The sequence below is a fragment of the Desmodus rotundus genome, chromosome X, assembly GCF_022682495.2.
Source record: "Desmodus rotundus isolate HL8 chromosome X, HLdesRot8A.1, whole genome shotgun sequence".
NCBI lineage: Eukaryota > Metazoa > Chordata > Mammalia > Chiroptera > Phyllostomidae > Desmodus > Desmodus rotundus.
In genome coordinates, this window is record NC_071400.1 from 94,622,709 (window position 1) to 94,639,619 (window position 16,911).

The 16,911-nt window shown below is 41.5% G+C and overlaps 1 protein-coding gene across 1 annotated transcript in view; it reads right to left on the bottom strand.

Annotated features, from left to right (window-relative positions):
• Nucleotides 1-16,911, bottom strand: part of GLRA2 (glycine receptor alpha 2) — a 168,487-nt gene that overhangs the window by 93,290 nt on the left and 58,286 nt on the right. The window contains exons 5-6 of the mRNA XM_024569903.3: nt 4,250-4,332; nt 1,268-1,405 (exon numbers count right to left, since the gene is read on the bottom strand). Of these exons, the coding sequence (XP_024425671.1) occupies nt 1,268-1,405; nt 4,250-4,332 (221 nt within the window). The remainder of the gene's footprint in view (nt 1-1,267; nt 1,406-4,249; nt 4,333-16,911) is intronic.

A 16,911-nucleotide genomic window follows, 5' to 3' on the forward strand; every position in this document is an offset into this window, starting at 1 on the left:
AAAATATTCATATTTTGTGGAGTTATGTAACATCAAATGTATAACCTATCACATATACATATAGCATATAGTATCCAGCATAAAATATATAATATATAACATGTAATGGGTAATATTTGAAACCATTCCCTCTGAAGTAGTAAAGTTCACCTGGGCCTCCCAAAGTATTTGAATAATTGTATATTTTTGTGATATCAATAGCAAGAGGAAAATATATATTTGTATGATCTATGCATATAATCTAGTCATTGTGAAGGTTTCCTAGCCTTTTGGGTAATTGCTTGAGGACATTTAGAATGTTTCTAGAATCTGTTTACAATGTCACACTGCCTGTTATAAAGAGTGCACATACAGATATTAAAACTTTGAATGTACTGCTGAGAGATAGATGTTCCCGATCCTTGCCACTTTCTCCCTCTTTAACTGGCTGAGAGTTAGAGCCCCAAAGGTAATTTGGCTTAGTCCACACCAATTATAAGAGATAGGGTTGGATTCTGCCTGGTCAGGAGGAACCCTGGGAATCAGGTTGCAGGTGCTTCACAGGAAGCACCGTTGACTGCTGAAACAGGTGTTCGTGGACCATTCTACTCAGCAAGGGACCCGGAGCAGCCACTGCACAAACCATCATGTCTCAATTGCCTAAGTACAGTCAGCTTCTGTGCCATCAAAACTGGGACATTCGTATGAACAGCCATCAATTGTACTGAGCAGGCATAATCTTCCAGGTAACAACGGGTGTCCACTGTTGCTACCAACTCAAATTCTCCCCCTGCCCCATGTGTCTGTTAGCACTACTGACAATACTTGTCTTCAGAGTCTGCTGAATCCCCGCCAGCTGACTTTCCTCCAAACTCCTATTATTGTCCAGTAGTGGAGAGCACAATAGCTGTGTTCCTGGGTTTGCAATGATCTGTGTTATTACTCCTCTCTTCCACGAAGACAGACAGTGCAAATTGCCCTGAGGATTCCATGTCAAAAGGGGTTGCCAGGGAGCCGGCCAGAATTTGCACGCTTCCTGCACCACTTACAAGGTCTCAGACTCGTTGACAGAAGATGGTCAGCAAGAGAACAGCAGAAGACTCTCAGATTGTTTTCCTTCTCTCTCTGTTTTGGAGACGTTCTGTTGTGCTCACTGACCTACTCCAGAGGGTATAGATATCTTATCTGAGGAGGGGGTTTGGGGCCAAGCCCAGTCCCTTCCCTTTAGCTCCATTTTTGTGGTAAATATGCAGCAATTAAAACATTAGCAGCTTGAAAGAAAACTTACCAGTGTTGTAGTGTTTTGTGCAGTAGCCGAGTTCCTTCTCTTCTTTCAAAATAAACTGAGGCAGAGTCAGTCCTTCGGCAACTTGAACTGGACCATCACTCAGCCACTCAAATATCAGGTCGTTCATTGTGTACCCAACTGGGGTAAACAAAGCACAGGGAAAATGTGAATGCATCTTTCCACGGAACCTTGCAAGCTGAGCCGTATAAAGAAACAAATAGGAAAATCATCTAAAGCAGACCCATGCTCAATCAGTTCAAGAGAAATTTTAATAAAATAGCTGCAATCATCGTGGCAACTACATGTTATTGGAGCCAAAGAACGTGAACACAGCAAGCTATTTCTGGATGGTTTATTCCTGTTTAATGAGAAAATGGAATCTATCCAGTCCATTTTTTCCTGCCTTCTTCACCAAATCTGTCTGAAGAACAAACAAGTAAACAAACATAACCTTTGGGAGACTGTCTTTACTTGAAAGAGCTCCGTGTGTGGTAATCCAGTAAGACAAACAATTCATGGTGCTAGCCTTCGAATTTCAAATGAAATATTTTTTTTCCAAAGACTTTATTTATTTATTTAGACAGAGGGGAAGGGAGAGAGAAAGAGAGGGAGAGAAACATCAATGTGTGGTTGCCTCTCACGTGGACCCCGCTGGGGACCTGGCCTGCAACCGAGGCATATGACCTGACTGGGAATCGAGCCAGTGACTCTTTGGTTCTCAGCTCACGCTGCCCACTGAGCTACACCAGCCAGGGCCTTTTTTTTCTTTCTTTTTAATGACAATGAATTCATCACAGGCCTAAAACATTCCCATGGCAGCTTGGTCCCTCTCCTAGGGTCTATCAGCTTTGTTTTCAGAAAACTAATGTTACGGTCCTTATAGTTAATCCTTAGTTACTTTAGTAAGTGGAAAGGCTAGAGGCCGGGAACCCAAGAGGAAGTTGCAGAATATGCAAGTCAAGCATCTTTATTTGTGCTAGTGTCTTGCTAAATGGGTCTACTCATCACAATAATTCATATGAAGTAAAACATTATATGTACGGCCATATTATTATATGACACTTGAACCACTCAAAGTAAGATTGCTATCAGTTTACTAAACCAAAGTTAGCTCTTAGTCTCCAAGTTCCTGTGAACTAGGCCATCATCTATAAAGTGCTTCTGGATCTTTTTGCACCCCAGAAATGACGGCTGCTCTTCTTTCAGACTCCATTTTCCTCTTCTCTCACTTTGTTTGTGATATTTGAACTCTAAACTCAGAGTGAGGAGGACTAGGGGTATTATGTGAGGTTTCGATTGGCCAATACATGTTGACTAAGCTTATAGGTTCTTATAATTGTTTACTGCAACTTAGTGACTCTCCAAAGCTACCCAGAATTCAATGGAAAAGTCAATTGTAATCTACTTTCTTCTTTCTTTGGATCATCTTTTTCATTCAAAGTCGAAAAATAATATGGAAAGCAAGGAACTACAAAGAGGACCCTGTACAAGCATTGATGGTCCACAGAGAGAATGGCCAGCCCTCTTGGAGTACTTGGGTGTCTGCAGCAAGTACTAGAAGCTCTTCAAATGCCCCATATACTTGTCTGCTGAGCCTCTTGCTGGCCACATCAGTAATAGTCCTTGTCAGCCAGCCTGAAGCCCCAGCCTGGGCAGACAGAAGAGGTAAAGAGGTAGGGAAGGAGGAGGTAATATGAGGGTAGAAAAGTAAAGAGTAATTTCTACCCTTCACACTCAAAGTTAGTGGTAAGCACATCACTGCTTCTCTGATTTTCCTACTTCTAGGTCCTGCAAGTACCAACCATGTTTACTAATTGGGGTTTTTTAAACCTTGAGGGAGCCTCAGATGACAGCTATGATCGCTGTTATATAGAGAACATACGTGCTGGGTTGAGGCAGGGGTGAGTTTGGAGCAGTGGAGAAGACACAAAGAAAATGTGTTTAATCATTCATTATATAAGAAAATGTTCACTTTTTCCCCAAGAGCAGGGGTGATAGGGGAAAAAAGAGTACATAAAGTTTATTGTTAATGAGAAATTCTCATTTTATCCCTGACAACTTCTTAAAACAAAGACATTTCATTATGTTGTTTGTTTCTGTCGGAAGTTTCAACAGAATTCTATGGTGATTTTAAATGATTGGTAGGAATCCCTGTCACTGCCTCTTTTTAAATAATAGTTGGTATGTCTTTTAATATGTATTATTTATTATTTTTCTAAATCAAGAAGTTACAAGTATTTTCTCATTAAATCCCTTAATATCCCTATAGGTCAGTAGGACTTATTAATCTCTATATTTTACAAACAGGCAGAGAAACTGACAGAGCAAGCCAAAACAATTTTATGTCTCTTGCCTGAAAATCCCATTACCTTGGAGGCATTAGCAGCTTATGGCATCTGTCAAAGATTTCAGTGGTATCTGGGCCAAGGATGAAAGGGGGCAAAGTAGATGGCATTTCTGTGCTGTCTGCACCAGGCCTTAGTGTGTGCACTGCCCATCTAAGGGAGGTACCTCTCATCCCACGTCATCTCCTGCCTCTCAGCTTTGCATCCTCTTCTGTCTAAGGCTCCTGTATCTTGGCCTCAAAGCAATTACACCTCCCTGCCAAGATTCCTTTGGGGTGATAGTCTATGTGAGCATAAGCAAGAAAGAAACACACTTTTCTGATTAGAAAGCAATTCATTAGAGAGCTTGAGTGACTAATAAACTTAATTTTCCCAGGAGACACTTTCATTTCAAAGAAAAGCTCATTCAATGAGGATTGGTTTTTAGAAAGGTGAGTTATTTGGCATTTTACTTGGAAAAATGGTCTATTAGGTATGAGACATGCACATACACTTTTGCTTGCCCTTTTATTAGGAGCCTGGGAGTTGGGAAGTAGGTGGAGAATGAGACTTCTGGGTCTTTTCTCCTTAATGACACACTAGAAACCAGGTTATTGATTTCAACAAGCAGGCAGTCATGTCAACTGTGGTGACTTACAACTCTCCAGCTGCATTGTGCAAGTCTGGACATCCATCGGAAAGTTCTTCAAGTCCATGGGACAGGACAAGGTCAAAGTGAGCCTTAGGAAAACAAAACCATAAATAAATAAATAAATAAATAAATAAATAAGCAACTTTTTAAAATCTGTGAGATGCGATTCTTGAGAAACCAAAAATACACTTGGTATTAAAGCAAAGTAACACCAATTCAGATAATGAAATCTAAGCTCTCATTCAGGGCAATGCTTTTTATTTTTTCAATGCTTTTTATTTATAAAATTTACCATCATTGGTAGAATTTCACTGTAACCCCTTATGCGCTATTTCCCATCTTATAACCTCTGACTCCTACTTTCCCCAGTAGTCGCGGGTCACATGTTTATTCTAGAATCAACAAGAGCACTGAGAAATCGTGTAGCAAGGACAATGGGCTCTTACGCACACTGCTGTCCAAAAGATAAACAGTTTATACTGTTTAAGATCTATGCTTTGGACAGGTGGACTTTGCTTCAAAGACCATGAAGGATGTGATAAGTGTATTTAGTTGTGACTGAGCATCGGTTCTGTTTTCCTCAAATGAGTGAATGTTAACTCCAATGTCCTTTCATTTGCTAATCTGTGTGGTTGGGTGAGCAATACATTGCAGCCTTCCTTGTAGAATTTTGACAAATCTAGAGCACGTAATTCTTGAGCTGAAAGAAAAACATTTAAGATAGTGGCTTGTACATAGTCTTTACTTCTCGGCACCCCAGAGGGCTACTCTGCTCCCCCCTTTTCCTTTATCCTTGACTTTTCTGAGCTTCCGCCAGCTCTGATCCAGCCTTATGTTGTCGCTCTACTGTTTGAACCGCCATCTCTTTTCCACCATTTCCTCTTTTTAGTCCTCAAGGAGATGGTGCATACCTATTGCTCTTCAGTTTCTATACTTCTGAGATTTAAGAAGGAAATTAAGATTGAGAATTAGCATGTCTGGGTTCCCTTCCCAGTATTGCCTCAAACTATCTCTGTCCCCAAAGCAAGACCTTAAACTTAATAAATATCCATCTCTTTATCAAATGATGGGATAGGGTAACATGATGCTTATTCTCATTTAGCTGCAACACTAGAATCCCTGTTATTCTCAAGTTTACTGCTCCAATTTCTGTTTCTTTCTCTGAAAAACCCTTTATAGCCATAGGCCCCTCTGACTCGGGCACTATAGCTGAAATGCTCCCTTGCTGGCACGCTCATTCTCACTCTCCGCTACTGGTTCTCTTCTCTTCTCTTCCTCTGCTTCATTTTATACATTCTATGTAAGCCACGATGAAACAAAAACTAGTGGCATTGACTTGAAAGAAAGATTTGGGGTTTAAAGTGTGACCAGACAAAAAAAATCTATGCTGACCATCTTCGAACTAGTCAAAACCCAACAGTGATTGGGAAAAGCAAGATACAGAACACGGCAGTGTCATCTCAGTTACGTAGAATATATTTTCATGTACAACACTGGAAGAGGAGATATTTTTGGGTGGTAGGGTGACTCATATTTTGTTTTTACTATTTATTTTGTATTACCTGTATGGACAAATATAGGTTATTTGAAGATGTCTTTCATGTAATTAAACACATCTTCAAACAATAGCTGAAAGTTGAAATTTATAAAATTCTGTTTTATTCAGTAATCTTGTGCTACCGCTATTATTATACTATTTTTATTGTTATTTAAATTTTTCTGTAAACATATAATATTTTACCTTCATTTCTATATAAGTTTCCTAGCTTTTGTGGACTATTCTGAGAATACAAATACCATGTTTCTAAAGGGAAAAAAATAGATTTTTGAATTCTCAACAGCTGACTTAATAACATTTTAGAAAAAATAATTTTTGTCAATCATGGAGTTCATTTAGAGATATAAATATGACATAGATATTTAGATTTTTTCCCAGCATACTAGACTTTATATTTTGGAAAATACAATTTTATTGAGATTAATGGCATGAACTCTTCTAAATGAAAGCAGAGTAAAAGGAGCAAAATGAAAATCTTTAGTAATTACTTTGTAAAAATCTGGCACTTTATTAAGGGATAAAAACCTCAAAAGAATCTTTCGGTTTAAAATTGTTATACACACAAGGAGAATCTATTCTTTTCTGTTTTTTTAAAGAGGAAATATTTTCAAGCCCTGGCTGGTGTAGCTCAGTGGATTGAGTGTCAACTGTGAACCAAAGGGTCACTGGTTCGATTCCCAGTCAGGGAACATGCCTGGGTTGCAGGCCAGGTCCCCAGTAGGGGGTATGGGAGAGGCAACCACATATTGATGTTTCTCTCCCTCTCTTTCTCCTTCTCTTCCCTTCTCTCTGAAAACAAATGAATAAAATCTTTAAAAAAAAAGAGGAAATATTTACATCAAACAAAAATAATCAGTGGGCATGTACAGAATTTAAGTGTATGACAACCAGAAAATCTGGAAACCTCTTACGAGAAATTAGAAAGTAATAATAGTGGACAAATACAGTTTGAAAAGCATGCAACATGGAGTTCAACTGTATTTTGCTTGCTATTGGAAACAACCTAATTTTAATATTCTTCATCATAGGTTTTCTAAATGTTACTCTTCTGTGAAGTGAACTCTTCACATTTATTTAGGGAGCAGAGGCCTCACACAATTATTTCCGCCTTTGTGGCAGATCTGGGAATTCTTGGGATCAAACTATTACCAGCATGGAAAACTCTACTGAGAGAAATTCCCAACCAGCATGCAACTGCCTCTGAATTCTGTCTCAGCTGAGAACTCAGTGGGTTTTTCCCGCCTTCCTTATTTGCTTTCTCATTTCCTTTCTAGATAGGTTTAGCATTGGAACCCACCGCAGGCCAATAGCCAGGAGGAAAGCGAACAGACCCATGGTTTGCTAAATCGTGCCGTCAGCTGAGCAGATGGGAAGCAGTTGTAAAGACCGACATCAGTCCCTTCCTTCATGAGCTACAGACCCCAAAGTTTATGACGTTCCGTTCACTACACATCTGCAGGCCTAAAATGCAGATTTGCCCTTTACTTATTTTTTCCCCTTGTCATTGAAGTTGCTATAAAAGACAGTAAAATTGCAAATATTGTTGTACTGTGATGACTTGTTTTTCAGTGTGCAGATGATGTTTTATTGACTTGCACACTTTTTAAAAATATCTCTATCCACCCGTTTAACAAGCACCCAGATTCAGATTTAGAATATTCCCATTACCCCAGCACGTGCCCCTGTGCTGTCTTCCCAGTCAAGGACCTTCAAAGGTAACCCCAACTGCTTTTATTTTTTTTAAAGCTATTTTTTGATTTAAGAAATATTTGGGGGAAAATGAGCTTAATATTTTGTACAGGTGCAGAAATTGCATCGGAGGAGACGGACATATACGGCATCCTTTTCTCTGTATCTCCGTCTGTTTTGGGTGGGTCTCATAGAAAGTATTTTGATTGAAACTCCAGACTGTTTGCTGGCAAACACTGTCTATGGCATGTCAGAGTTGCTCTCCCCTTTTTGCCATAATGTAAAATATGAAGATCATTGCACCTAAGGGCAGCGAGCTGACGCTGCCCATCTTCCATTTGATTTTTGTTAGAGAACTCATTTCCTGAAGCATTGTCGCACACCCCCCACTGTCTTTGTGGCCAGCGTACAAGCTCCTGTTTGCTCAAGGGAAGGAATAAAGTTCTGTTACAGAGAGGCCCTGCTTCTTTACTGAGAGTAAGAGCCTGAGCAAACATTGCGATTTTAGAGGCAAGAGAATAAAACACAGCATAGGAGTCACACTCTCCAAATCTCACCTCCCTTCCTTACTACTCTCCTATTTAGTCCGCCTTGCTCATACAACCAGCTCTTGGGTTTATACCTCACTTGAAGTGTAAATGCATGCAGACAGTATAGATGGTTTCGGTTCCTTTTAGTTTTTTAAATTAAATGTTATGCTTTTATATTTTGACTTCCTTATTTGTTCTGTATGACAATGCAAGAACCACATAGGCTGGGACTCTGTTCTTTAGCATCTAAAACAGTGCCTGGCACAGAGTAAGGGGTCTGTAAATATTTTTTACAATTTTTAAAATTTATTTTTTTAAAGATTTTATTTATTTAATTTTTAGAGAGGGGGAGGGAAGGAGAAAGAGAGGGAGAGAAACGTCAGTGTGTAGTTGCCTCTCACGCACCCCCTGCTGGGGACCTTGCCCACATCCCAGGCACATGCCCTGACCGGGAATTGAACTGGCGACCCTGACTCAATCCACTGAGCCACACCAGCCAGGGCCATAAATATTTGTTGAACAAATAGGTGAATCAGTGTCCTGAAGTTCTGTGGGAGAATTTCAGGCTTTTATTCTACAGAAATGGGAAAACATAAAGCATTTAGAAGAGAGGAACCTGCTCATCAGAACCTGTATGGTATCGCCAAATTACAAGATAGGCAAAGGAAGCCAGCAAAACTTGGCCGGCCCGTCTGTAAGCTGCTAGCAGACCCCCAATAGAAACAAAGTGAATCATGGTGATGGAAAGCTAGGAAGTTTCTCCACCTGTCTTTGAGCCTTGGTCAGGTAGCTGGGTCCATGGCTAGGACTATTTTCACATTGCTAGAAAGAGTCAAATTCATTATTTAACTTTTCAACATTATGGTGGTCAGAAGCACCTTGGTTCATACTGCTTCATGAGGAACTCAGTAGTGTTAGAATGGGGAGTTTATTCCCAGTGAGAGATTCTTGAGGAAAAGAAAACCTTTTGAAGAGTAAATACCATTTCAGAGAGAAATACAAATTTTAATGAGTGATTTGCTTGCCTAAGATTGCCAAAGATTGCCAATATACTATTTTGGGAGAGTTAATTCTGTTTTTTAAATATATTTTGTTGATAATGCTATTACAGTTGTCCCATTTCCCCCCTTTATTCCCCTTGCCCTGCACCCCGCCTCCCACCTGCATTCCCCTCCTTAGTTCATGTCCATGGGTGATACATATAAGTTCTTTGGCTTTTCCACTTCCCATACTATTCTTAATTTCCCCCTGTCTATTTTGTACCTACCAATTATGCTTCTTATCCCCTGTACCTTTTCCCCCATTGTCCCCCTTCCACCTTCCCACTGATAAACCTCCATGTAATCTCCATTTCTGTGATTCTGTTCCTGTTCTAGTTGTTTGTTTAGTTGGTTTTTTTTTTAGGTTCAGTTGTTGATAGTTGTGAGTTTGCTGTCATTTTATTATTCATAGTTTTTCATCTTCTTCTATTTCTTAGATAAGTCCCTTTAACATTTCATATAGTAAGGGCTTGGTGATGATGAACTCCTTCAACTTGAGCTTATCTGGGAAGCACTTTATCTGCCCTTCCATTCTAAATGAGAGCTTTGCTGAATAAAGTCATCTTGGATGGAGGTCCTTGGCTTTCATGACTTGGAATACTTCTTGCCAGCCCCTTCTTGCCTCTAAGGTTTCTTTTTAGAAATCAGCTGGTAGTCGTATGGGTACTCCTTTGCAGGTGGCTCTGGGGAGTGAATTCTAATGGTTACAGTAGTCTGTATTGTTTGAAAACTAAGGACAAGGGGATGCTTCTGTGTTTTTCAGGAGAAGCAAGAGACTCTCGAGTATACGGCTATTTCTTTGTTTCGGGGCCACATTTAGGGCACTGTGCAGAATACTCCAAAACCTCAGCGGTCTGTGGGTGTGTCAGATGGGGTAGGACCTGTGCTGTTCTTCTAGGATTAAAATACTTAATAAGGAAAAATTAAAAAGTGATGATGATGATAGTATTCATAATCACAATTCTCCAAACACCTGCCATAGGTCAAGCCCTCTCATTATTTTATAGTCATGGAGTACTATCACAGGAGGCACATAGCAGCCTCCCTGTTTTTGAGATAAGCAGATTGAAGAGATTAAGCCATTTTCCCTAAGTCACAAAACCAGTGACCAGAGTTAGGTTTGAACCCAACTTTAACTGATGTCAAAGTTCACTTATTATTTTCCACTCTACCACATTTCCTCCTTAGAAAAAGAATTGATGACTAATTTATCATCCTCTTTTGTCTGTGAAGCCAGCAGAGCAGGTTGTAGACACCTGGTTGCCTTGGACCCCTTTTATTTTTCTTTAGGCATCCAGACTTCTCATGACCTGTCCTTTTTAACGCCCCTCCAGCCTTCCCTGGCAGCCTCAGAGTGGATGCGTCATTGACTGTGGATCATCCAGCGAACTGGGTGGTTGACCCAGCTTACCCATAAAGAGCTATTCAACCTTGGCTACATCTCTGGGCCTCATTCTCCACCCAAATCCCTATGCTGTTCAAAATTTCTCTGGTTCTAAACTGTGAGTGAGGGTGACCAGCTTTAAGGATTTCCTCTTATAGGTGAGTTTGCAGTCTTGCATATGATGAAAGCCTTAAGGGCAAGTTGTAATGCTTCTTTTTTTAATTGAATCCATTGGGGTGACACTGGTTAATAAAATTAAACAGGTTTCAGGGCTACAATTCTATAAGCCATCATCTGTATGTTGTACTGTGTGTTCAGCACCCCCCCAAGTCAAGTCTCCTTCCATCACATTTATCCCCCCTTTACCCTCTTCTACCTCCTCCACCCCCTTTCCCTCTGGTTATCACCATCCTGTTATCTGTGTCTATGAGGGCTTTTTTTTTTTTTTTTTTTTTTTGCTTAATCCCTTCAACTTTTCCACCTGGTCCCCCTAAGGTAGGAGCTTTCTAGCAATCTGCATATATAGGTTAGATATTTATTGTCCCCATATGGGTTTGTCATCCAACATCCTAGGACACAATCCACTCTCTCCCCAAGAACATAAGGAGAGCCTTTCTTTACAATGTACGGCTGTTCAATCCTCTCAGTTGTACCTTGAAATTTCTGAGCCACGTGGCGTGCTAATGTCAGAGAGATTTAACAGGGTACACCAAGTAGCTCACAAGAGTGTCATCTTAATACACCTAGACCTTAAGTGAAATTAGCCTGGGGGCAAGTTAGAAGTCAAGTTAAAAGTGCATCATTAATATAACCCACATATAGGAAGAGGGGTGGAAGAGTTAGGGAATTGGTCCCCAACCTTTTTGGCACCAGGGACCAGTTTCATGGAAGATAATTTTTCCATGGGGGCGGGGTGGGGGGGACAGGAGGTGGAGCTCGAGCTCAGATAGTAATGGGAGGAGCTAAGCTTCACTCCCTGGCCCTCCAATCACCTCCTGCTGTGTGGCCCTGACCAGATCCTGGCTGGCAGGATCCTGTGTTGTGGCAGCAATACACAAATACACACGGACTGCTGAGTCCTGTGGGAGAAAAGGGATGGTGAGGCCACTCTCTCAAGAGGAGAGTGCCTCTGAGCACCTTGGCCACTCTCTCTCAAGAGGAGAGAGCCCCAACCCTTGCCTTGACAGGCTTTTATTGCTTTTCTGGGCACATTACATGGAGGATGGTCCTCATTTACTGTGCACCAGTTTGCTTTAGGCGGTTACAGAAAACAAAGCAGAGGGTGTTGCTAATTACATAAAAGAGGAAGCATATTTGCAAATGTAAAGGGAAAAGTGGTTGAACTGGTTACACTGGTCCTTGGAAGGTTTAGCATAGATTTTAGGAAGTTACTTTAAAGATATGCAGTATATATATATATATATATATATATATATATATATATATATATATTTTTTTTTTTTTTTTTTTTTTTTTTTTTTTTTTTGCTCTCTCAATTCAGGGTGAGGGAGTTTTAGCAAGAGCAAGCCTCATAGCTGTCTAGGTACAATGCAGGCCTGATTCCCCATGGGAGAACCTATCTGTGGGCGTGGGTCCTGTGTGCCAACCTCACTCCCCACTGGCCTTTCTGAGTGGGAGCTGGGCCCTCACCACGCAGAACGGTCTCCTATATGGCCCAGTTCCTAATGGGCCACGGACTGGTACTGGTCAGCAGCATGGGGGTTCGGGACCTGTGGATCGAAAGACACTGCCAGTCTGGCTGTCTGATCAAGATGCCCTTTAACAGAGTGGGTTTTCAACTCTGGTGGACATAGTGCCATGTGAGGGGTGAGGTAGGAATGCAGATTCCTTATCCTTTTGATATGCACCCCAATGTTCATAGCAGCACAATTTACCATAGCCAAGTGCTGGAAGCAACCTAAGTGCCCATTGGCAAATGAGTGGATAAAAAAACTATGGTACATTTACACAATGGAATTCTACGCAGCAGAGAGAAAGAAGGAGCTCCTACCCTTTGCAACAGCATGGATGGAACTGGAGAGCATTATGCTAAGTGAAATAAGCCAGGCGGTGAGGTACAAGTACCATATGATCTCACCTTTAACTGGAATATAATCAACAAAAGAAAAAAGCAAACAAAATATAACCAGAGACATTGAAATTAAGAGCCATCTAACAATAGCTAGAGGGGAGTGGGGAGGGAATAGTGGGGGGAAGGGTTTTCAGGAACAACTATAAAGGACACATGGACAAAACCAAGGGGGAGGGTGGAAGCAGGGTAGGGAGGTGGGTTTGGCTGGGGTGGGGGTGGGGAGAAAATGCAGACAACTGTAATTGAACAACAATAAAGTAATTAAAAAAAAGAAACACTGTTTCAGCATGTTCTAAGGGATGACTTTAATTACTGTCTACATGAGCCGTTTTCAACCTTTTTCATCTCATGCTGCACACAAACTAATTACAAAAATTCTGCGGCAAACCAAAGAATATATTTTTTGCCAATCTGACAAAATATAGGTATAATTTTGATTCATTCACATGGGATGGCTTTTGTTGTGTTGGCTGTTGCCATTTTTTTTATTTGACAATCTAAGGGAAAAGAGGTCAGTGCCCCTGTCAAAATAGTCAGGTAGTGTATGTTTTAAAAATTCTTGTGGCACACCAGTTGAAAATCACTGCTCTCCGTGATAGACTAAAAGAAGAAACTTGAAAGGGAAATAGGAACAAGGATTGAGAAAGGGCTCTGCAATTTTTCAATAGCACTAGCATTTTCTTTGGGAATATTACTTTCTTTTCGAAACCAGGGCAAGGCCGTTTGGCTCAAGGAGGCTTCTAAGTGCCTGGAACAGCGGTGGCGGAGTGAGGGCTTGGCTAATCAAGGGCCTGTTCACACTGGAGAGGCGTGCTGGTAAAGTGAAGGCAGGGAGACCGAGGTTAGTCCGCTGGCAACCAACAGTATGGTGGGTGGGGCTAGAAAACTGGGACAGCTACTAAGACGGGTGGGAGGACACTCAACCAGCGTGCTCATTAACACACACGAATGTGCCAAGGCAGGCAGTGTGTCATGGCGCTGCCTCTGATCTCTGACTAGAAATCAGCCATGGAGAAATCCTAGAGGACATTGGGGAGGTGGATGCAACATGCGCTGGACTAACGTCAACTAAAAATGTACAAAAATTCACGGTGCTCATCAGGGACGAGGGCAGAACACACAGGAGGGCCTGTTCCAGGTCCTTAGTGAGGAGGCATTAGCGTTAAACGGAACTCCACCTGAGCTGTAATCTAGTACATCCACTCAGCAATTTTTGGCAAGCATTAGCGGGGCCCCATGCCCACCAGATACTTGAAAGAACAGTTTCTCTCTTGAAAGACATCATAGTTTACTACCATTGATATATTATTAATATATATTACATGTTTATATATTATTTTAATGGAATATATCCTAATACTTGTACATTTGTTTATCAACTTTTCAAAGTTGTTTCTAAATCCCTGTTTAAAGAATCCGTGCTGCTTATGTAAATCAGACACACATACAGTGAATCAAGAAAAAGACACTTAATTAATCCCTTGGTGCCTACATAAGCGCTCCCACTGATTGGGTAAGTAGATAATCGACCCTTGCAGCTCTAGATCCTGAGGGAGCCCTTTGGGTTTATCAGGGAAGTATGACTTCCAATAATCATTGGATGCCCCCAAGTCAAAACCCAGGGTACCCACAAAAAGATCTTGATCCACGGTGAGCAAAAGCCCAGGCTAGAAATGGAAATGTTGACCTCATCTGAAAGCTCTGTAATTAAATGACTGCTCGGAAATCACACGTCGTATAAAGCATGGAGCAGGTCCTGCTCACCGCAGCCCTGAGCCATTCAGCTGGCCCACGGGCAGGCACATATTGGGCGGCCCCTGGGAAGGCTTCCACATAAGTAAAGGTTGAAAATTCATGCTGCGTAAATTATTAGGAGTTTCAAAAAGCTCCCAGTGCATCAAACACCTGTCAACTGTTAGCTGCATACATATAAATATATATATACATATATATGATTAACTGAAAGCTCCCATGACTGTTAAGATGCAAATCTAGGGAGAGAATGGTGTTTCAAGTGCTGTTAGTTATTTCCTCCAGTTGTGTCTATGCGCGGACAGATTTCTGCATTCCCTACTGATACCCCCACGGGCAGACTGATACTGGGAGTAGCAAACACAAGGGTGACACCGGATGGAAAACAGGGTTCAGAACAGTGTGGCAATGATACCAGACATCAATGATTTTTTTCCCCTATTGTCCAGGGCTGAATCTAAACCGCAGGTTGGTCCTAAGCTGTACGATTAGACTCTGTCCTCTTTGTTAATTCCAAATAAGAAAGTGTAAGGCCTGTGTTCCCCACTGGCCTTGGGGGTTTGGAGGAGATGAATGGCAACACTGCTTGCTGTTTCATCAGCGCTTCTACTCTTCCCCCTGCACTAAAATGCCAGGGAGTGACTAGGAAGGTCCATGTTTACCAAACATTATGAAGGCACTGCAGAAAATCCCCATCCGCATGGAGCGATACTAGCTGAGAAGGACAAAAATACAATATCTCCTCCCATCTGTGCCTGGTTTCTTCAGAAAATGTGCACCCATATGGTTGGCCCATGTTAATTAAGTCCAGATATGGATACGATGCAACTTGGAGCACAACCGATAAATCTGCAGCTATGACTTTTCCAAATGCTTTGATAGTTCCTGAACGAAAATGTTTTGAAGGGGCTGAATTGCAGAGGGCTACATTGAACGCCACAGGAACGAAGGGGTCAAATTATCACAGACTCAGAGAACCCATACTGCCCGCATTTTAGTTACATTTTAAATTTGGAAGTCATTTTACTTCTAGCAATGTTTATACACCCAAACATTCATGAGGCTAAAATGTTATTGGTCTGCACGTTAAAATAATGAGGCCTGGCTCGTGCATGCCACGGCCACTGTGTGTCTAACCCCACAGATAGGTAATGGCAGCCTTGAGGTGAAGAAAGAGAGAAAAGCCCCGTATAGCAATTTTCTTAACATTTTGTTTGGGATGGCTTTACTTTTGGCAAAACAGAAAGAGAACAAGCACTTGTGCGCTGGAAATGTGGTTTTAAGAAAACTAAATCAACTTTGTGTCTGCTGACAGGGGAGAGGAAGATCGTGTGACTTTGCTGGTGTTTTGCTCCATGAAGAGTTCCATTGCGGTAGCTGGCAGAGAGTTGGTGGCCACGTTTCTGGTAGCAAAGGTTGGAGAGGGAACAGAGTGCTGGTCAGGTGGTAGGATGGTCCATCCTTGACTAGATAACACACTGAAACGAAGCACAGTGCCTCAGTTTACTCTTAACAAGCAGCTAAAGTGGAGGCCCAAAACATTATCTGAAAGAAGATGCAACTATCATTTCTGTTATGAGCTACATGCCTCCCAAAGGGAGGAAGCCCAAGGCCAGGCAATCCATTTGCTTGGGACTACGCAGGGAAGGTGAGTGGAGCCTGAGTATAACACACACCAAATGAGAAGTGTCCACATATGTGGGTTAGGAGAAATAGGGAGCTCTGTCTCCCCCACTTCCAGTGAATCACAACATTCACTGAACATTTAGTATGTATCTGGAACTGAGAATAACTGCAGATCGAAGCAAGGTTAAGTGACTTCTCATGGTCACTTAGTAAGACTAGATTTGAACCCAGCTCTTCCTAAACCTCGGAACTGACATCCGCCGCTCTCTCGTAGCATTCTGTCTTTAACCTCCCAGCTCACTTAGTGCTTTCCATCCTTCATCTAACTGCTCGTGTTTGGAGAAATATCCCTACTAAGATGAAACGTCAAATAAAACATTTGTTCTATTGTCCTTTGAAAGGCATGATGAATCGGCTACGGGATGGACTGTCTCTGAGTGTGTGTCCCATGTGGAACTTCCCACAGTTATGTATGTCCTTAATTGTCTTTCAGTGACTGTCCAATGATAACTCTATCTGCTTCAGAACAGATGTTGGTTTGTAATTTTAAATGCCACACGCAAGGATAGCTGAGCTCTGAGGATCGACAGCTGTTTTTCCATTTTAAAGTGGAGCACCTTTCCTTTGGGTTGTGTGAATGTGCTGAAGTAATTCATGTGTCTCATAAGAGCCATAGTGATGCCATGTGTGTTTATTTTGAAATTAATGCCATGCAGGGAGCCTTTCAAGGGCAGCACTGTGGACCAGGGAGAAGCCTATGTCAACATAAGTGGAGCAGGCTCACCAGGACCTCTGAATTTTCTTTGGCTTCCTGCCACAAGAAATTTCAGGTAACAATTAATAGCAGATTAGCCCTTCAACTCTGCCGCCTCAACTCTGCCATGTGATTTCCATTAGTCTACATATCCAAGTAATAATTGTCCCAGCAATCCGTTTTTGTAAACTGTCTAAAAGTGCATAAACCTATAATTCATGAACACATTCTAAAATCATACCT